The sequence below is a fragment of the Heterodontus francisci genome, chromosome 17 (assembly GCF_036365525.1).
Source record: "Heterodontus francisci isolate sHetFra1 chromosome 17, sHetFra1.hap1, whole genome shotgun sequence".
Taxonomy (NCBI): Eukaryota; Metazoa; Chordata; class Chondrichthyes; order Heterodontiformes; family Heterodontidae; genus Heterodontus; species Heterodontus francisci.
The window spans coordinates 31177049-31199608 of NC_090387.1; the positions used below are offsets into that span (position 1 = coordinate 31177049).

At 42.1% G+C, this 22560-nt stretch overlaps 1 protein-coding gene across 4 annotated transcripts in view; it reads right to left on the reverse strand.

The window, feature by feature from the left end:
• The window catches only part of wwp2 (WW domain containing E3 ubiquitin protein ligase 2), a 277512-nt gene that overhangs the window by 104531 nt on the left and 150421 nt on the right, over nt 1–22560 (reverse strand). For all 4 annotated transcript variants that reach the window (XM_068049205.1, XM_068049206.1, XM_068049203.1 and 1 more), the window contains exons 7-8: nt 13947–14083; nt 10239–10464 (exon numbers count right to left, since the gene is read on the reverse strand). In XM_068049205.1, the coding sequence (XP_067905306.1) occupies nt 10239–10464; nt 13947–14083 (363 nt within the window). The remainder of the gene's footprint in view (nt 1–10238; nt 10465–13946; nt 14084–22560) is intronic.

Consider the following 22560-nt stretch of genomic DNA (forward strand, 5'->3'; position numbering starts at 1 on the left):
ACCTAATCCCACCTTTTAGCACCTGGTCCGTAGCCTTGCAGGTTACAGCACTTCAGAAGCATGTCCAGGTACCTTTTAAATGAGTTAAGGGTTTCTGCCTCCACCACCGATCCTGGCAGTGAATTCCAGATACCCACCACCCTCTGGGTGAAAAAGTTTTTCCTCATGTCCCCTCTAATCCTTCTACCAATCACCATAAATCACAGGTCCTTCCTGTCTCCTCTATCTAGGCCCCTCATAATTTGTACACCCCTCACCCTCCTCTGTTCTAAGGAAAACAACCCTAGCCTATCCAATCTTTCCACAAAGCTGCAATTTGCAAGCCCTGGCAACATTCTTGCAAATCTCTTCTGTACTCTCTCCAGAGCAATTATGTAATTCCTGTAATGTGGTGACCAGAACTGTACGCAATACTCCAGCTGCGGCCTAACCAGCCTTTTATACAGCTCCAGCATTACATTCCTGCTTTTGTATTCTATACCTCGGCCAATAAAGGAAAGCATTCCATATGCCTTCTTCACCACTTTATCTATCTGCACTCCAAGGTGTCTCACTTCCTCTACCTCTCAATATCCTCCCGTTTATTGTGTATTCCCTTGCTTTGTTTGCCCTTCCCAAATGCATTACCTCACACTTGTCCGGATTGAATTCCATTTGCCATTTTTCTGCCCACTCAAATAAACCATTGACATCATTCTGGAGTCTACACCTATCCTCTTCACTATCAACTACATGGCCAATTTTTGTGTCATCAGCAAATTTCCCAATCATGCCTCCCATATTTAAGTCCAAATCATTAATATATAGCACAAACAGCAAGGGACCCAACACTGAGCCCTGTGGAACACCACTGGAAACCACCTTCCATTCACAACATCTGTCAACCATTGCCCTTTGTTTCCTGTCACTGAGCCAATTTTGGATCCAACTCGCCACATTCCCCTGTATCCCATGGGCTTTTACTTTTCTGACCAGTCTGACCAAGGGACTTTGTCATGTGCCTTACTAAAATCCATGTAGACAACATCCACTACACTACCCTCATCAGTCCTCGTTACTTACTCAAAAAATTCAGTTAAGTTAGTCAGACACAACTGTCCCTTAACAAATCCATGCTGACTATCCCTGATTAATCCGTGCCTTTCTAGGTGACAGTTTATCCTATCTCTCAGAATTGATTCCAATCATTTGCCCACCACCGAGGTCAGACTAAATGGCCTATAATTATTTGGCCTATCCCTCGCACCGTTTTTAAATAATGGTACAACGTCCAATCCTCTGGTACCTCGCCTGTATCTAGTGAGGATTAAAGATGATCCTCAGAGCATCCGCTATTTCCTCCCTGGCTTCCTTCAACAGCCTGGCATACAATCCATCTGGCCCTGGTGATGTATCCACTTTCAAGGATGTCAGCGCCTATAATACTTCCCACCTTATTTTGCTTATTGTATCTAATATTTCACATTCCTCCTCTTTAACTATAATGTATGCATCATCCCTCTCCTTTGTGAAGACAGAGACAAAGTACTCATTAAGAACCCTGCCCACATCTTCCGCATCAATGCGCAAGTTACCTTGTACATCTCTGATAGGCCCTACCCTTTCCTTAGTTATCCTCTTGCTCTGAATGTACTGATAAAACATCTTTGGGTTTTCCTTGATTTTACTTGCCAATATTTTTTCATGTCCTCTCTTTGCTTTCTTAATTTCCTTTTTTACTTCACCCTTGCACTTTCTATACTCCTCCAGGCTTTCAAAAGTATTATGTTTTTTGTGACTGCCATAAGCTTTCTTTTCCTGTTTTATCTTACCCTGTATGCTTCTAGATAACTACAGGGCTGTAGATGTGGCAGTACCACCCTTTTTCTTTGTGGGGACATGTCGACACTGCCCGTAGAATCTCGCTTTTGAATGCCTCCCACTGGTTTGCCACTGATTTTCCTTCAAGTAGCTGTATCCAGTCCATTTTCGCCAGATCACCTCACGTGCTGGCTAAAAAAAGTTCTCTTGAATGCAGTCCAAGAATGTTGTGCCCTTCACACTGTTTGTATCCCAATTGATATTAGGGTAGTTGATATCCCAAACTATTATTGTCCTATTGTTTTTGCACTCAGAAATTTGCCTACAAATTTGTTCTTCGATCTCCCTCTCACTATTTGGGGGTCTATAGAGTACACTCCTAGTAATGTGGCGGCCCCTTTTTTTTATTTCTGAGTTCAACCCATATGGCCTCATTTGATAATTCATTTTTAAAAATCCATTCATGGGCTGTGGGCATCACTGGCTAGGCCAGCATTTATTGCCCATCCCTAATTGTCCTTGAGAAGGTGGTGGTGAGCTGCCTTCTTGAACCACTGCAGTCCATGTGAGGTAGGTACAGCCACAGTGCTGTTAGGAAGGGAGTTCCAGGATTTTGACCCAGCGACAGTGAAGGAACGGCGATATAGTTCCAAGTCAGGATGGTGTGTGACTTGGATGGGAACTTGCAGGTGGTGATGTTCCCATGCATCTGCTGCTCTTGTCCTTCGGGGTCGTGGGTTTGGAAGGTGCTGTCTAAGGAGCCTTGGTGCGTTGCTGCAGTGCATCTTGTAGATGGTACACACTGCTGCCACTGTGCATTCTGGTGCACACTGTGCACTGTGATTTAACATACCATCCCTCCTCACAGCTGTAGTTGATTCTTTAACCTATAATGCTACACCCAGTCCTTTATTGCCCTCTCTATCCTGCCTGAAAACTCTACATCCAGGGATGTTGAGCTGCCATTCTTGCACATTTGAATGAGATCTCCAGGTACGATGCAGGCAGAAAGTGGCTTTCTAGGTTGCCGCCTCCCTTCCTCTTCCTTGTGCTCCTACTCCTCAGCTTCTCATCTGATAGCTAGTGGCAAGTGCTGTCTGTACTTCATGTTAGTGAGATTATGCAGCAAACCACCAGAAATCGCAGGGCTCCTCCAGAGCAGTCCAGGCAGGGGAATCATTGTCTTAGCACACCAATCGTCTGCTCGATCACATTTCATGTGGCAGAGTGGCTCTCATTGTATCCACACTGCACACCTAGGTGTAGGTTGCGAATTGCAGTTATGAGCCATGGCATCAGAAGATAATCCTGGTTTGCTGTGGTGCTTCAAATGCAGCTAACACAGCAGACTGCTATAGAATGAAAGCATCATGACTTCTGCAGGATACCAGACATTGACCTACATGATGCGCTATGGTCACACAGCTGCTGGCTGTTGACGGAGTGGAATCCCTTTCAGTTTTGGTACATGGCAAAGTTGACATGTGGTGCACACAAGGCAGTGTGTGCAGTAAATGGCACCCTGCAATCCTAGCAAATCCCTGTGCGTTCCCCCTGCTTTTCTCCAGTGAGAGAGAATGAAATGAAGGTAACTCTCTTTGAATAGAGAGCCTTCTTTAGGCAACAGTGAATGGCAAACTGCAAGATATGGCTAATATCTTCAACCTGGAAGAAGCCAGAGACATACAAGTTCACTGTGACAGCACAGTCATTACCATTCAGAGCCATTGGCAATGTGGTCCTCACCCTAATCTGAGGTTGCAGTTGTGGCTGCAACATTTAGCAGATTTCAGTGATGTGCATGATTTTAGTGAAGCAACGGCATGTCACACATTGTTCCGCGCTGAGGTTCAAATAGGAGAATTATTTCCTGATTACCAAGGGCTGATACGGTCGCCTGCTGAGAGCCCATCTCCCCGTCCTTGACTAATCTAATTGAATTTTTTGAGGAAGTAACAGAGAAGGGTGATGAAAGGAATGCGGTGGATGTTGTCGATATGGATTTTAAGAAAGCGTTTGATAGATACCACATAAAAGGCTCATTAACAGAATCGAAGCTCATGGAATAAGAGGGTCAGTGTCCAATTGGATAAAAAAGTGGCTTAAGGACAGAAAACAGCAAGTCATAGTAAATGGTTGTTTTTCAGACTGCAAGATGGTAGACAGTGGTGTTCCCCAAGGGTCAGTGCTGGGACCACTGCTTTTTCTGCTATATATAAAGTGACTTGGATCTCAAAATACAGAGTAAAATTTCAATATTTTCCGATGACACCAAACTTGCGAGTGTGGCAGTGAGGATGATATGAACCGCCTGCAACAGGACACAGACAGGCTTGCAGAATGGGCAGACAGTTGGCAGATGGAATTTAATACCGACATGTCTGAGGTAATGAATTTTGGCAAAATAGGGAGACAATATATACTTAATGGCACAGTTCTAAAGAGTGTGCAGGAACAGAGGACCTGGGGGTGTATGTGCATTGATATTTGAAGATGGCAGGACATATGGAGAGAGTGGTTCGTAAAGTATATGGGATCTTGGGCTTCATAAATAGAGGCATTGAGTACAGAAACAGAGAAGATATGATGAACCTTTATATAGCCCTGGTTAGGCCCCAACTGGAGTACTGCATCCATTTCTGGTCACCACACTTGAGGAAGGATTTGAGGTTCCTTGAGAGGGTTCAGAGGAGATTTACCAGAATGATTCCAGGGATAGGGGACTTTAGTTACAAGGTCAGTTTGGAAAATCTGGTGCTAGTCTCCTTAGAGCAAAAGAGATTGAGCAGAGATTTAATAGAGGTGTACAAGATTAGGGCAGGCTTAGATAAGATGGATAAGGAAAAACTGTTGCCATTAACTAATGGTACAAGAATTGGGGGACACAGATTGAAGGTTTTGGAAAAGAGATGCAGGGGGAATAGTCAGAAGAACTTTTATACGCAGTGAGTGGTAACGACCTGGAACTCAATGCCCACAAGTGCAGTGGAAGCGGAGAAAATCAATGATTTCAAAAGGAAATTGGATGGGCACTTGAAGGAAATAAACTTGCAGGGTTATGGGGATCGAGCAGGGAGTTGGTCTGACTGGATTGCTCCATGGAGAGCTGGCATGGACTCAATGGGATGAATGGCTTCCGTCTGTGCCGTAAATGACTCTGACTCCTCCCACTTCTAGCAGCCTGTCCTGCTCTGTGTGACTTCTGTTCATTCTTCCAGGAATGCTGTATTCCAAGAGGAAGGCCAACTAGAGATCCATATCTGGGAATAAGTGCGCAAAAGCCTTTAAGTCAGCAAAATGCACTTCAACATTTGTTACACCACTCCGTGTAGACTTTTCAAACTTGAAACAACTATGGAAAGCACCACAAATGTACAGAATTGTAGTAACAGCCAGAAGTAATCAACCAGCAATTAACAGGCTTTTTTAGACCTGGTAATGTGTAATGAGACAGGATTAATAAATGACCTCATAGTGAAGGATCCTCTGGGGAACAGTGATCATCACATGATAGAATTTCACATTCAGTTTCAACTTTTGGCTTGAAACCAGTGCCTTAAACATAAATAAAGGCAATTACAAGGGTATGTAGACAGAGTTGGCTAAAGTGGACTGGGAAGAGAAGTTAAAAAGGTAAGCCAGTAGAGAAGCAGTAGCAGACATTTAAGGAGATATTTCAGAACTCTCAACAAAGATATATTCCGTTGAGAAAGCAAGACTATGAGAAGGATGCACCATCCCTGGCCGCTAGGAAGTTAAGGATGGTATCAAATTGAAAGAAAAGGTACACAACGCTGCAAATATTAGTGGTAGGCCAGAATATTGGGAAAATTATAGAACCCAACAGATGGTGTTCAAAAAAATTATAAAGAGGGAGAAATTAGAGTATGAGAGCAAACTAGCAAGAAATATGAAAACAGACAGCAAAAGCTTCTACAAGTAGATAAAAAGGAAGAGAGTATCTAAAGTAAGTTGGTCTCTTAGAGGATGAGACTGGGGAATTAATAATGGTAAGCAAGGAAATGGCAGAAATAAAGTCAATTATTTTGTATCTGTCTTCACAGCAGATGACACAAAAAGCATCCTTAAAGTAGTAGAAAATCAAGAGGCAAAAGGGAGGGAGGAACTTGCAACAATCACTATCACTAGAGAAAAAGTACTAGGAAAACTAATGGGACTAAAGGCTGACAAGCCCACTGGACCTGATGGCCTGTGTCCTCGGGTGTAGAGATAGCAGATGCATTGGTTGTAATTGTCCAAAATTCTTAGATTCTGGAAAGGTCCAAGCAGATTGGAAAATAGCTAATGTAACACCTCTATTCAAGAAAGAAGGGAGACAGAAAGCAGGAAACTATAGGTCAGTTAGCCTAACATCTGTCATTGGAAAAATGCTAGAATCCATTATGAAATAGCAGTAAGACATTTAGAAAATCATAATACAATCAAGTAGAGTCAACATGGTTTTATGAAAGGGAAATAGTGTTTGACAAATTTATTAGGGTTCTTGAGGATGTGACAAGCAGGGTGGATAAAAGGGAACCAGCAGATGTAGTGTATTTGGATTTGCAAAAGGTATTTGATAAGATGCCACTTAAAAGGTCACTGCACAAGATAGGAGATCATGGTGTTGGAGGTAATATATTAGCATGGATAGAGGATTGGCTACCTAACAAAGAGTCAGAATAAATGGGGCATTTACAGGTTGGCAAACTAACTAGTGGAGTGCCACAGGGATCAGTGCTGGGGCCTCAACTTTTTACGATCTATATTAATGACTTAGATGAAGGGACCAAGTATTGTAGGCAAATTTGTGCACAATACAAAGATAGGTAGGAAGGCAAGTTGTGAGGAGGATACACAGTGTCTGCAAAGAGATATGGATAGATTAAATGAGCAGGCAAAAATCTGGCAGATGGAGTATAATGAGAGAAAATGTGAGGTTGTCCACTTTGCCGGGAAGAATAGAAAAGCAGATTATTAACAAAGAGAGAAAAAGCAGAATGCTGTGGTACAGAGGGATCTGGTGTCCTCATACATGAATCACAAAAGGTTATCATGTAGGTACAGCAAGTAATTAGGAAGGCAAATGAAATATTGGCCTTTACTGCAAGGGGGCTGGAGTATAAAAGTAGGGAAGTTTTGCTAAACTGTACAGGGTGAGACTGCATCTAGAGTACTGTGTACAGTTTTGGTCACCTTACTTAAGGAGAGATATACTTGCAATGGAAGCAGTTCAGAGAAGGTTCACCAGACTGACTCCTGGGCTGAAGGGGTTGTCTTATGATGAAAGATTGAGCAGGTTGGGCCTATACTCATTGAACTTTAGAAGAATGAGAGGTTGATCTCATTGAAACATATAAGAATCTGAGGGGGCTTGAAAGGGTAGATGCTGAGAGAATGCTTCCCATTGTGGGGGAATCCAGAACTAGGGGGCACAGTTTCAAAATAAGGGGTCGCCCATTTAAGACAAAGATGAGGAGGAATTTCTTCTCTCAGAGGGTCGTTCATCTTTGGAATTCTCTTCCCCGGAGAGCAGTGGAGGCTAGATCATTGAATATATTCAAGGCTGAATTAGACAGATTTTTGATCTTTAAGGGAGTCAAGAGTTATGGGGGTGCGGGTGGGGGAGTGGCGCGGTGGGGCAGGCAGGAAAGTGGAGTTAAGGCCACAATCAAATCATCCATAATTTTACTGAATGGTGGAGCAAGCCAAATGGCCTACTCATGCTTCTATTTCTTATGATCTTATGACTTGTAAGTAGATGATGCGCTGGTGGCAAAATGCAATCAGGCAGAGTCAACATGGGGGACCTTCCTGCTGCTAACACGTTATTGGCCCCGGCCCTGTTGAGGTGCAACTGCCCGGCTTGTACAGGCCCCACCTCCCCCAGAATCAGTCCCAGTGCCTCAGGAATCTAAAGCCTTCCCACACATTCATAAGCTCTACCTACTTTAGTACGTACTAGCACGTGGCACCAAAAGTAATCCAGAGATTATCACCTTTAAGGTCTTGCTTTTCAATCTCTCCCCTAGCTTCCTAAACACTGCCTGCAGGACCTCATCCCTCTTTCTACCTGTGCCATTGGTACCCATATGGACCACAACCTCTGGTTGTTCACCCTTCTCCCTCAGAATGTCATGTAGCAGCTCTTTGTGACATCCTTGACCCTGGCACCAGGGAGGCAACATACTGTCCTGGAGTCACGATTGTGGCCGCAGAAGCGCCCGTCTGTTCCCCTCACTAATCGAATCACCTACCACTATTGCTCTTCCACTTCGTGCAGCTGAGCCACCCTTGGTGCCATGGACTTGGCTCTGTCTGCACTCCGCAGAGGAACCATCACTCTCAGTTGTATTCAGAGAATAGCAGTTGGAGAGCAAGATGCACTCATGGGGTCCGTACCCTGTATGCCTGTTCCTCTTTGTCCTTCTGGCAGCCACCCATTCCATCTCTGCATGCACATTTTTAAGCTTTGCAGTGACCACTTCCAGAAACATAGTAGCCACCAAGTGCTCAGCCTCGCGGATGCCCTGCACCGACTCCAATCACTGCTCAAGCTCCAAAACCCAGAGCTTGAGCTACTCGATCTCGCAACACTTCCTGCACATGGTTGCCCAGGCCATGAGAAGCATCCAGGATTTTCCACATGACACAGGATGTGCATTCCACAGGGTTGAGGTTGCCTACCATGCCTTTACTTTCCAGATTATTAACTCGAAACACTTACCAGCTACTCACCAATTAGCTCATTCCCTGGTTGTGATGTCACTATAGCTGTTCTGCAGATGTTGCTTTTGTTCTTGGTGATTTTGCTGCAGGCTCCCTCCCCTCCTTTAACTCTTCAGTCATTGTGCTCAGTCTCTACCCAGGTCTGCCGCCACCCCTGCTGCTGGTGCATCTTGTGCTTTTTTAAAGGCTCCTCTTTCCTGCTGTGCATTGCTGCTCTGCCTGTGTTTCCCATGCGTTTTTTTAAAGGCTCCTCTATCCCACTGTGCTTCACTGCTTTGCATCCCTCATCAACTCTCTACAATCAGGCTAGTCAAACATGATTTCCCTTAAACAAATCCATGCTGGCTTTCATTTATAAACCCAAGTGCCAATTAATTTTGTCCAGGATTTATGAGCCCGATTTTAACTCTGTGCAAGTGGGTGTGTTTTGAATGAATTAAAATCTTGCCCAACGTCTTTAAAAGTTTACCCACCACTGACATTAGGCTGATTGGCCTGTAATTGCCAGGTTTATCGCTTTCCCCTTTTTGGAACAAAGATATAACATTTGCAATCCTCTGGCACTACTCCCACATCTAAAGAGAAATGGAAGATTGTGACCAGAGCCTCTGCAATTTCCACCCTTACTTCCCTCAGCTACACCCCATACAGACCAGGTGACATTTCTACTTTGAGGACTGCCAGATACTGTTAAGTATCTCCTTTTTACCTATTTTAATCCTATCCAATTTCTCTACTGCCTGCACCTTTACTATAATACTGGCAGCTCCTCTCCTCTAGTGAAGACAGATGCAAAGTACTTATTTAGCACCTTAGTCATGCAGTCAGCCTCCATAAGATCATCCTTTTGGTCCCAAATCTGCTCCACACATCCTTTAACCATCTTTTTTATAAAACATTTCTTTAAACAAGCTGCTGCGAAGTCTGAAACCCAGACCACTTTACCTTTCTGGCTAAAGGAGAACTGTTTAAGGTCAAGGAATAAAAAAGAACAAGATTGAGGTAACAAAAGATATTTTTTCCTCTCTGGAATACTGCTGGCAACATTCTGACAACTCTTGCATATCAATGTTTTACATCTGTAAATAAAAATTGACTATCAGTAAAAGTGACCACGGAGATGTCGGATTGTCAGAAAAACACAATTTGTTCACTAACATCCTTCAGGGAAAGAGACCTGCCCTCCTTACCCAGTCTGGCTTATAGGCGACTCCAATCCCACACCAATGTGTTTGACTCTTGACTGCACTCTGAAGTGGCCCAGCAAGTCACTCCATTTTATCAAACCCCTGCACAGCAGCAGTTCAAGAAAACCACTACCACCCTCTCAGAGCAACTAGGGATGGGTAATGAATGCTGCTCCTGAAGGCGACGCCCACATCCTGAGAATTAATTTTTCAAAAGTTTAGTTTATAAAAAAAATTAAATATCAAATTAGCAAAGCGAACAAACTGTTGCTTCAAACCATTTAGTCAGGAGACATACTGCTCTGTTACAATACAATGTAGTATTCACCTCTAACTGGTTAAAATTCCTCATATCCTCTGAGTAATACTGCAGTACTTTTATCACCCAATGCCCAAGTATAACATGACTGCCGACATTTTTCCACTCACTGACCAAACCTATTAATAGACAAGTTGTTTATTTCCCAGTGAATGGTAAAGTCTGTGAAAGCTGGCTTAAAAAAAACTTTCCTACATCCTTACCCAGGAGGCAGTGCTTCCAGGTTTAACGTCCGTGACTGTTCTGTCAAGGTAGGAGCTTCTTCTAATGTCTCTCCAACTGTAGATGAACTAGCAGGACTTGTGTTGGTAGTGGTTGAATGGCTGGTGGCTGAGGCTGAGGCTGGCGTTACAGCTGGTGGAGCGACAGGATTTAACCCATTAGTCCAGGTGTCATTGTCATTTTCATTTGAAGTAGTCTCTCCATTTGCTGAAATTATATGAAAATAAACTTAGATTGGATGATTGTTCAAGAAAATATATGTTAGCATTACCTTCAGCAGTCCAGTCTATAATAAACCTGTAAAAATGAAAGAAACTGATTCATCATTTTTAATAATAAAGCCATGTTACTTGGATCATTTTGTGTTATATTCAGCATTGAGATTTATTATTTACCCCTTCCTACTGCCCTTAAGAACAAAAATCTCAATATGGCATTAAATGGCTAGGTGCTGGATGATATTTTGATTTCGACAGTGCATTCTTGTCACAAAAAAAATTGGTCTGAAACATCCCTGTTGAATGAGCAATTTTTCAAAAAGAGTGCCACTGGTTATTCAATGCACAGTTATCTTTAGCAATCACTTGTTCAGATAACCTCTGAAAGAATTATCTGCGTGCTAATATAATTTCTGGATCCCCATTATTGTAGGTACTACCTTCGGCTTGCTTCCAAGTACTTTAATAAAGTCAAAAAGAAATGTGAGCACCATTCAGAACATTATTCCCAAAATGAACGGCATTGAGAGATTAAGAAAAACTGCCTGAAAGTCAAAATCTAATTGGACAAGTAAAATGCCATTAATCCAAACAGGTCATCTATGAGGTGCTGTGGGGCATCAGCACAATTGTATTCAACCACAATCTGTAACTTCATGGACCGGCTGAACCTTCACTCTATCATTACCATCAAGCCTGGGGATCAACCCTGGTTCAGTGAGGAGTGCAGGAGAGCACGCCAGGAGCAGCACCAGACATATCTAAAAATGAGGTGCCAACCTGATGAAGCTACAACACAGTACTACATGCATGCTAAACAGCTGAAGCAGCATGTGATAGACAGAGCTAAGTGATCCCACAACCGACAGATCAGATCAAAGCTCTGCAATCCTGCCACATCAAGTCGTGAATGGTGGTGGACAATTAAACAAACAAGAGGAAGAGGCTCCACAAACATCTCCATCCTCAATGATGGGGGAACCCAACACATCAGTGCAAAAGACAAAGCTGAAGCACTTGAAAACATCTTCATCCAGAAGTGCCGAGTGAATGGTCTATCTCAGCCTCGTCCTGAGGTGCCCAGCATCACAGATGCCAGTCTTCAGCCAATCCGATTCACTCTGCGTCATATCAAGAAATGACTGAAGGCACTGGATATAGCAAAAGCTATGGGGCCCAACAACATCCCGGCAGTAGTATTGAAGATCTGTGAACTAGCCACGCCCCTAGCCAACTGTTCCAGCACAGTGGTATCTACCCGAAATAGTGGAAAATTGCCCAGGTACGTTCTATCCACAAAAAGGACAAATCCAAACAGGCCAATAACCGCCCCATCAGTCTACTCTCGACTATCAAAAAAGTGATGAAAGGTGTCACTGCAGGTGTTCCTCAGGAGAGTGCCCAGGCACAATCATCTTCAGCTGCTTCACCAATGACCTGCCCTGCAACATTAGGTCAGACTGGGGATGTTCGCTGATAATTGTATAGTGTTCAGTACCAGTCACGACTCCTCAGATGCCCACATGCAAAAAGACCTGGCAACATTCAGGCTTCAGCTGACAAGTGGCAAGTGACAATTGCACCAAACAAGTGCCAGACAATGACCATCTCAAACAAGAGAGAATCTAACCATCTCCCCCTGACATTCAATGGCATTACCATTGCTGATTCCCCCACCATCGACATCCTAGGGTTACCATTGACTAGAAACTCAACTGGACCAGACATATAAATAGTGTGGCTACAAGAGGAGGTCAAAGGCTGGGAATTCTGCGGTGAGTAACTCACCTGACTCCCCAAAGCCTGTACATTATCTACAAGGCACAAGTCAGGAGTGTGATGGAATACTTTCCACTTGCCTAAATGAGTGCAGCTCCAACACTCAAGAAGCTCGACACCACCCTGGTCAAAGCAGCCCGCTTGATCGGCACCCCACCTGCGACCTTAAACATTCACTCCATCCGCCACCGGCACACAGTGGCAGCAGCTTGTACCATCTTCAAGATGCACTGCAGCAACTCACCAAGGCTCCTTCAACAGCACCTTCCAAACGTGTGAACTCTAACACCTAAAAGGACAAGTGCAGCAGACGCATGGGAACACCACCACCTACAAGTTCCCCTCCAAGCCACACACCATCCTGACTTGGAACTATATTGCCATTCCTTCAATGCCGCTGGGTTAAGAACCCAGAACAGTCTCACTAACAGCACTGTGGGTGCACTGCAGGGGTTCAAGGTGCCGGCTCACTGTCACCCTCTCAAGGGCAATTAGGGATGGGCAACAAATGCTGGCCATGCCAGCTATGTTCACATCCCATGAAAGAGTAAAAAAAGCACTCAATTCTAAACTAATCTAATGAGGCCCACTATCAAATTATAAAACACGCAAGTGGATTATTAGTTACTAACAAGAATCACATAGCTCAGGTAACTTCTAATATCGTTAATAGACTTTTTCTTTTAAATAAAGCACTACTTTATTTCTTAATGGACAGTTGCCCCAGCAAGACAGCTTTTCAAGAAGACATACTTGTCAAATGAAAGATGAAATGTAATATAGCATTTTTCACTTACTGAAGCCACATAATCATGTTTACAGCTTCAAATGCTATTGCAAGAAAGTGCATTTTGAAGGAAACAATTATTTGCATAAACTGCCCTCATCAAGTCTGGTGAAAATCAAATGTTTCAATGAAAAAAAAATAATTGGACATAAAGTTGAACATTGGTTTCTACTGTATCCATTTTTAAAATTAATCTACAATATGCTTGGTTAAAGCTGAATTATATTTTTTAAACTTCAAGTACATTGATAAATTAAAGAAACACATGGACAGTTCCCAATATCCCATTCAGAAAGGTCTAATTGACTAATTAGAGTCAGCACACACAGACTTTGGTCAAAATGGGATAAAATATTTTTCAGTTACGTTTAGGTTGTTAGAGGTTGTGCTCGGACAGTTACACATAACTTCCTGTACCAATAGAGAACTAATTGGCTGTTGCTTTCCAGTGGGCTTCCCTTTTTCCCCACCGAAATGATATTCTAGTAAATATCAGACATTATAGCCTCAAAGAGCATTCCTCCTTCTGTATTATTCAAAACAAAAAACAACTTTCTGGAATTTTTTTTCAGAGCCCATTCTGTAACAGTCTTCAAAAATTCCACAATTATTTAATATCTTTTGCGAAGTACAATGATTGGATGACTATAAGCAAGAAATGCATTGTGTGGGTAAATAACCAACAGGTGAATAGTTTAAAATTTGTTCATAAGGAAAATGTACTCTTGTATCTGTGAGTAAACTATCCTACTTTCCACAAAGATTTCAAAAATAAAGGGCAGATAACATGAAATGTGTCTTCATTTCATGAAGAAAATGTTTTATTTTTAAGAATAGCAATTGGGAAAGTGATCAGCACAGTCCACACAAGGTTAAAAACCCTAATGAACTTCATTAGCACTTACCTATTCCACTGGGACTTGCTGAGTGCGAAGGTATCCTGGATGCATGTTTCTGTTTACTCTTAGCATTACCACGCACCCCATTCACTGTGCTCTCTCCGTTAACTGCAGGCTCTTGCACAGCACCACAATTCTGTGGTCTGAGAAGAAAAACAGAAGAAAATTATATTTCTTAAATGGTTTATCAGTCTTTGTGCGCTTTTAAGTTCTTTAATTTGTCACTCTTGGAACTTTCCTCAGATCCATACTGTTAAATCCACAAACAAAACAAGAAAAGTTGCATAACGGAATATCTTTTTCTCTTCAGACATCTTTCTTCCCCATTTTGTAGATCAATCTCTCTTCCCATACTAAGCTGGAGCTCTCTGCCAATTGTCACTCTGAATTGACTTTGAGGAGCTGTGCAACAGTAGATTTTCCCTCATCAGGTCAAGGCATAGGCAACACTTAATAGTCACCAGATACTTTAAGATTAAAACTCGCACCCTCCCACTTTGTGGCACAACTTGTCACTGAAAACATCTTGAAGCAGCATTTGTTCACTATCTATACATTATCAAATAAAATGTACAATTATCTACACATCATACACTGCAACATAAAAATAACAAAAATGAAGCTCTTGCAGGCATCACTTTAACTTGAATAGAAGAGGTAACTTTAAAAATAGCTGCAGTCAGAATTATGTCCCCAGCTCCTCTCGATTCTAATGCTGACTGCCTCCAAAGTTTGAGGGAGGAGCCAAGCCATATTCAAGCAACTCCATGCTATATGATCTGCTCAGTTATCTGCATGACTGGCAGTTATTTTTGAATGCAGCTGTCAGTTATTTAAATTCAAGTAGTTACGGCAATTCTTTTCGGAGTAAATTAATGAGTTGAAAACTGTTCAAGTTAAGTTGAGTCAAGCTGGTTGGAACCTTCAGAACTGGAAAGACTACATGAAGAAACAAATACTGTATATATCAAATAACAGCTTTGCATTTAGAAAGCAACCATTTATTATTGTTCTTTCGTTGTTAAGGTTATTCATTTAATTGTTCTTCTATTATTCAATGAATTCACTTGGTAGTTATTGAGATACTATACCACTTTGCAACATGAGAATGGCCCTATAGAGCCACAAGACAGATTCAGTAGCTGAAGTAATGAATAGAAAGATTTTCTGCATAGCGAGTGAAGATACCCTTGAAATCATAAGGAATTAAGATTCACCTATATGACTAATCTATAAACCAGAGTGAGTAGGTTAAAAAAAAACAAAGCTGTTTGGACAGAAATGCTGGCGAACTGTCAAAAAGGTCTTCACAACAGCTTGGATTTCTTCTGTGCTTTTTGGATTATCGGTGAGAAAATTCATTTTCATATCAAGTAATTTTGGAACAGGTTACATTCCATCATTCCTTTGAAGTACTAGGGACTTTTGTGGGCTGATTAAAATAAAGCAATAGTTTCCTTCCCTTTAAAGAATCTGGTCATCAAAAGCTAGACAGAATAATTTAAGGCTCACTTCTGGTAAGATGGTGAGAAACATTTTAACAATTTTCCATTCCACAGATTGTGATCTCAAAATAAACATCCATTAATGATTATGTATTGCAGACATTTTTTGTGCTATTAAATGGTCATGCCCAATTAAAGAAAAGGACACAATTGGAAATGTTTCAAGTTATATAGAAATCACCAAATAGAAACTCTGATTCTTTCTGGTTCTTCCACACCAACAAAACATGGGCATGATGGGCTGAATGACCTGCCTCTGTGCTGTATCATTCTATGAAAATCTTTTTGTTCTTTGATTTTAGCCTGGCCTCCTATTTTTCTTCCCCTCATTAGATATTCTCACATCAATGCCTGAAGGTGGTTGGTACATGACATGTTCTCAGGCCTCTGCTTGCAGATGAAGTAATAACAGAAGTGCACTCAGACTTTCCTCCCAAGAACAACCCACAAGACATCATTAACTGTAGAGGAACCCACATCCTATTGTGTTGTGCTGCAATTATTTTACTGTATAGCCACATTGCATGATAAATCCATCCTATATGTATACTTCAACATATAATGTGACTAATTCACTGAATAATCCTAATTCATGCTTCCCTGGTTATACTGGCAGATACAGTTTGATTACATTCTTGCCAAACAAGAAAGGGTATTCTGAATGTTTTGCTTTCTCCCCAACCACCACACAAAAGACCCAATTTTAATCCGGCTGTTCTTTTGGCAACAACACTAACAGTGGACATTCCACAATTGCAAAATACATCATATATACTTGCATGTATAATTGGGATGCCAAAAGTATGCAATTTCTGTAGAAGCACATTAGCATATACCCAAGTAGTGTTGTCAACACAATACCCAACACTGTTTTCCTTTACAGAAAATACAAAGAGTCCCACAGCTATTTAGCCCATTGAGTCAATGCCGCTCTCCATGGAACAATCCAGTCAGTCCCATTACCCGTTTGTTCCTTGTAGCCCTGCAAGTTTATTTCCATCAAGTGGCCACCCAATTTCCTTTTGAAATCATTGACTGTTTCCACTTCCACCACCCTCGTAGGCAGAAAGGTTCTTCCTCGCATTCCCGCTGCATCTCTTGCCCAAAATCTTCAATCTGGTTCCCCTAGACCTTGCAGCAGTTAATGGGAACAGTTTTTCCTTGTCTAACATATCTAAGCCTGTCATAATCTTGGACACTTCTATCAAATCTCCCCTCAATCTCCTTCACTTCAAGGAGAACACCACAAGCATTCCAACCTAACCTTCTAACTAAAATCCCCCATCCCTGGAACCATTCTGGTAAATCGCCTCTGCACCCTCTCACATGCTTCCTAAAATGTGGTGACCAGAACTGGACACAATACTCGAGCTGGGAATTACCCAGAGCTTCATAAAGGTTCAGCATAACTTCCCTGCTTGTGTTCTCTATGCCTCTCTTTATGAACCCCAAGATCCCATAAGCTTTGCTAACCACTCTCTCAATGTCCTACCACCTCCAAAGATTGATGCACACACACACACCCCTAGGTCCCTCTGTTCCTGCACACTCCTGAGAACTATGCCATTAAGACTATATTGCCTCACTCTATCCGTTCTGCCAAAATGCATCACTTCACACTTCTCTGCATTAAATTCCCTCTGTCACTCATCTGCCCATTCTGCTAGCCTATGTCCTGTGGCAGGCAATTTATATCATCCTCATTTTCTTCCACACCTCCAAGTTTGCTATCAGAAAATGTTGAAATTCTATTCTGTATTCCAAGAGCAAAGTTATTTATGTATAGCAAAAAAGCTGTGGTACTAGCATTGACCATTGGGGAATACCAGTGCCTAACATTCTTCAGTCCGAAAAACAACCATTTACCATGACTCACTGCTTTCTGTCCTTAAGCCAATTTTTTTTTATCCAATTGGACACTAACCCTGTATTCCATAAGCCTCAATTTTGTTAACCAGCTTTTATATGGTACTTTACCAAATGCCTTTTTAAAATCCATATAGACAACATCCACCACATTCCCTTCATCAACCTAACAGAATTTTTTGATGAAGTAGCAGAGATTAGTGAAGCATGATCTGCCTTTTACAAATCCATGCTGGCTCTCCTTAAGTAACTCAAGTCCAAATGCCTGTTGATTTTTTCCCTGACTATTGTTTCTAAAACCTTACCGACCATTGACGTTAAACAAATACTTCAAAGTTATTCAAAAGATCATTTGAATTGAAAGGTTTTGTTTCACTATTTAATGTTGCACTGATCGTAGATCATAAGAAACAGGAGTAGGCCATTCGGCCTCTCAAGCCTGCTCCGCCATTCATTATCATGACAGACCAGATTGTAGTCTTAACTCCACTTCCCTGCCAGCCTCCCATCACCCTGGACTCCCTTGTAGATCAAACATCAGTCCAGGTCAGCCGAGAATATATTCAATGACTAAGCCTCCACTGCTCACTGGGGAAGAGAATACCAAAGAATAACGAACCTCAGAGAAGAAATTCCTCATCTCAGTCTTAAATAGGAGACCCTTTATTTTGAAACTGTTCCCCCGAGTTCTAGATTCCCCGAGGGGAACATCCTCTCAGCATCTACCCTTTCAAGCCCCCTCAGAATCTTATACACTTCAATCAGATCACCTCTCAATCTTCCAAACTCCAATGAATATAAGCCCAACCTGCTCAACCTTTCCTCATTAGGTAGTCCCTTCATCACAGGAATCAGCCTAGTGAACCTTCTCTGAACTGCTTCCAATGCAAGTATATCCCTCTTTAAGTAAGGAGACCAAAACTGTACACAATACTCAAGGTGCAGTCTCATCAATGCCCTGTACAGTTATAGCAAGACTTCCCTACTTATATACTCTATCCCCCTTGCAAATGCCAACATTCCATTTGCCTTCCTAATTACTTATTACTGTATTATTAATGTACCTGCACGCTAACTTTTTGAGAATCGTGTCAGAGGACACCCAGATCCTGCTGTCTCTCACTGTAAGTATTATTTAACTTTTCTATTCTTCCTGCCAAAGTAGACAACCTTACATTTTCCCACATTATATTCCATCTGCCAAATTTGTGCACACTCACTTAACCTATCTATATCCCTTTGGAGACACTTTGTGTCCTCCTCACAACTTGCTTTCCTACCTAGCTTTTTATCGTCTGCAAATTTGGCTACAATACACTCGGTCCCTTCATCTACGTCATGAACATAGATCAGAAATAGTTGAGACCCCAGCTCTGATCCGGTGGCACTCCACGAGTTAGTTTGTCAACTGAAAATGACCCATCTATCCTGACTGTTTCCTGTTAGTTAGTTAATCCTCTATCCAAATTAATATATTACCCCCAACACAGTGAGCTCTTATCTTGTATGGTAAACTTTTATGTGACACCTTATTGAATGCCTTTTGGAAATCCAAATGCACATCTACTGGTTCCCCATTTACCACCCTGCTTGTTACATCCTCAAAGTAGCAGTGGATGGCTGTGGATTACAGCATACTAAGGTGCCTGTAGGATCACAGCATTCCAGCAATCTGTCCTCTGCAAGATTACTAGGAATGCTGAGGCACTGGCCCCCGGAGAGTGGCAGTGGCTCCATGGAATGAAGCTATTGTCCTCTCTCAGTAAGACCGCATTCATCCTCCCACCTGAGTCCTCGCTGTTGCCTGTCAGCCAGCCAGCCCAGGCTATTGCTGTCCATGCCATGATGCTGCAGCCTGCAACCAGGCCTTCTAAACCCCGAGCTGCTCAAGATCGTCCTCCAGGCGATCTGCAGTCTCCTCCAATGAAAGTCAGCAGGCTTCCATGAGCCAGCCAATCTGCAACTGCATAAGACAACTAGGACAGGCAAAGGCACATGTAAGATAGGTACTAAGAATATGCACTATTATTAGTTAACGCTTGTATACAATATGGTACAAATTTATTTATAAATCAGTTTGGGTTCTGCCAGGGCCACTCAGCTCCTGACCTCATTACAGCCTTAGTTCAAACATGGACAAAAGAGCTAAACTCAAGAGGTGAGATGAGAGTGATTGCCCTTGACATCAAGGCAGCATTTGACCGAGTATGGCATCAAGGAGCCATAGCAAAACTGGAGTCAATGGGAATCAGGGGGAAACTCTCCGCTGGAGTCATACCTTGCGCAAAGGAAGATGGCTGTGGTTGCAGGAGATCAATCATCTCAGCTTCAGGATGTCACTGCAGGAGTTCTTCAGGTTAGTGTCCTAGGCACAACCATCTTCAGCTGCTTCATCAATGGCCTTCCCTCCATCATAAGATCAGAAATGGGGATGTTCGCTGATGATTGCGCACTGTTCAGCACCATTCGCGATTCCTCAGATACTGAAGCAGTCCATGTAGAAATGCAGCAAGACCGGGACAATATCCGGGCTTGGGCTGATAAGTGGCAAGTAACATTCGTGCCACACAAGTGCCAGACAATGACTATTTCAAACAAGAGAGATTCTAACCATCGCCCCTTGACATTCAATGGCATTACCATCGCTGAAAGCCCCACTATCAACATCCTGGAGATTACCATTGACCAGAAACTGAACTGGAATAGTCATATAAATACCCGTGGCTACAAGAGCAGGTCAGAGGCCAGAAATCCTGTGGTGTGTAACTCACCTAACTCCCCAAAACCTGTCCACCATCTACAAGGCACAAGTCAGGAGTGGAATACTCTCCACTCGCCTGGATGGGTGCAGCTCCAACAACACTCAAGCTCAAAACCATCCAGAATCAAGCAGATGGGTTTTTACAACAATCGACAATGGTTTCATGGCCATCATTAGACTAGTTAGCTCTCTGGCTCAAGAACTTCAATAGCCTCCCTTATGCAACAGTCGACAGCAAACTGCCAGACGTTATCAATATCTTCAGCTCTAGCCTGGAAGGAGCTAGATGTGTAGAAGTTCATCGGCAAATGAATCCTGCTCTGAGGCTGCAGTTGTGGCTGCAGCAGGTGGTACAATTCAGCAAGGCATCCTTATTGAAGCAGTGCTTGGTCCTTGCTGAATTTCAGGTCGGAGAACTGTTTCCTCAACAGCTTGGGGGGATATGGCCTTCTGCTAAGAACCCTTCACCCCATCCTCTTCTTCCCTTTTCTAACAAGATGTCCTGCTGTGCTTCATTTTTGTTCATTATCCAAGTCATGCTATATTCCAAGGGGAATGCCTACTAGTGCACCCATGTCTGCTAGCAACTGGTTTGTGCAGAAGCCTCGAAGTCAGCAAGAAGTCTTTCAGCACCTGCCATATCATTCCCTGTAGACGTCTGCAACTTGAAACAACCAAGCACCAAAAACAGTATAACCATACCAACAGCCAGAAGAAATCAACCAGCAACTAACCTGTAAGTAGTTGATGAGCTCTTTAAATAGTACTGATTTGGAGGGGGATGTTCAGCTGTGCGCAATTGAAGTGTTGAGCTTCAAAATGCTACTGCTGGCATCAAGGCAGCGATACACAGTGATTGACACTCTGATTTGCCTGTTTAGCATACCTCCAGAGGACATTCACTGCAAACGGTAATACCTGCACCACTATGGTGTCTGGTGCGAATCGCCACACAAGTGTCCGTGCAAGCCAGGTATATTACTTTGGAACTTGAAGGGCACTTGTAGCACTCAACACTAACAAGTCCCATTTCTCGCAGTACCCAAAAGTGGGCGCTAACGAGCACTATTTCTCGGCCCTAGGTCTCAGTGTTACATTACTGAAATTAATGAATTCAAAAAATTCTTGCCTAAACTGGATATTGCTTTTTGACTATTGCATCATGGTGGGTGCCATCTTAAATGAACAGTCAGTTCAAATTAATGTTAACTTCTTCTAAAACAAAATCCGTACATAGCACTACTGAAAGCCAAGATGCCAGAATTAAGAAAAATTGGTCTCTCAATTCCTTAATTGTTTTTTTTACAAAACATTGTTAACCAATGTCAATTATGTGACGCAGAATCTTTCAATATGGCATAACATTAGTTATTGCGGGAGAGTAAGATTAGTTTACCTGCGATTTTGTATTTGTGCTGGAATTGAATTACATCAGTTTTTCATTAAAATATTGTAACAAGTAGGAAAAAATGTCTGATTATTCAGAAAAAAGTAGAACTAATATAGACATTAACATCCAAAGGGACGAGCAGAATTACTACCAGTGAATATGCCTGTTGCGATGCTCTTCAATGCCTCAGCGAGGACCGATGGCATCCCATTTTATCAAATAACTGATAACAGCAATTAAGATGAGAGCACTTTAAGAATTTTAATGTGTTCTAAATTATGATTTGACAAGACAGTAGAATGTTGAACCCAATCGTATGTTCAGTCTCGTTTGTTAAAACTAAATAGCACTGCTGGCTTGCAAGCTGTTATATTAGATTGACAAGATCACCATGTTTTCACTGGCACTTGCAATCATATTTTCCCTAAAGTCTTAGTATTCAGCTGGTGAAGAAATATATAAAAGGAATGGGGGGCTTCTCAGTCCACCACTCTAACATGCTGCTTGGTGGATCAAACAAGGAACAACATTAACAAAAGAGATATTCATCAGCTGGGCCATTCCATCCTTCAAACCATCCAGAGGGTAACTGGTACTAGCAAAGGAGAAGAAAACCACAAAATTATATTTTCAAAAATTTTGTCCAGGATAATATTTTATATTTTTCTTAAGAGTCTCATTTGTAATGTTTGACTATTCCAGAACCTTGCACAGAACTATAACTGAGACCAAACTACAGACTGCAATAAAATTATATGGAACTGATGAAGGAAACTAGGGAGAATATGCATTTCTCTATGGGAATAATATATAATGTTGGGCATCATTCGAGAGTGTTAATTTGTGAATTGGAGAATTCCATGTCCCAACCATTTTCCTTACCAAGTCTGTTCAATAGCACTTCAAGCGTTTACCATACAAGTTCATTCTGGGGCAATCTTGAATGCATTTTAAAATTCTGATTGGGAGGTATATTATAGTTCATGTTTATCTGAAATGCATCCATTTGTATAAATTAACAGCTCAACTAGCCACTCCAATACCTAATTATTAATTTTAGAACTGTTGATACTTCTGTTCCTATGTTCCCATATCAAC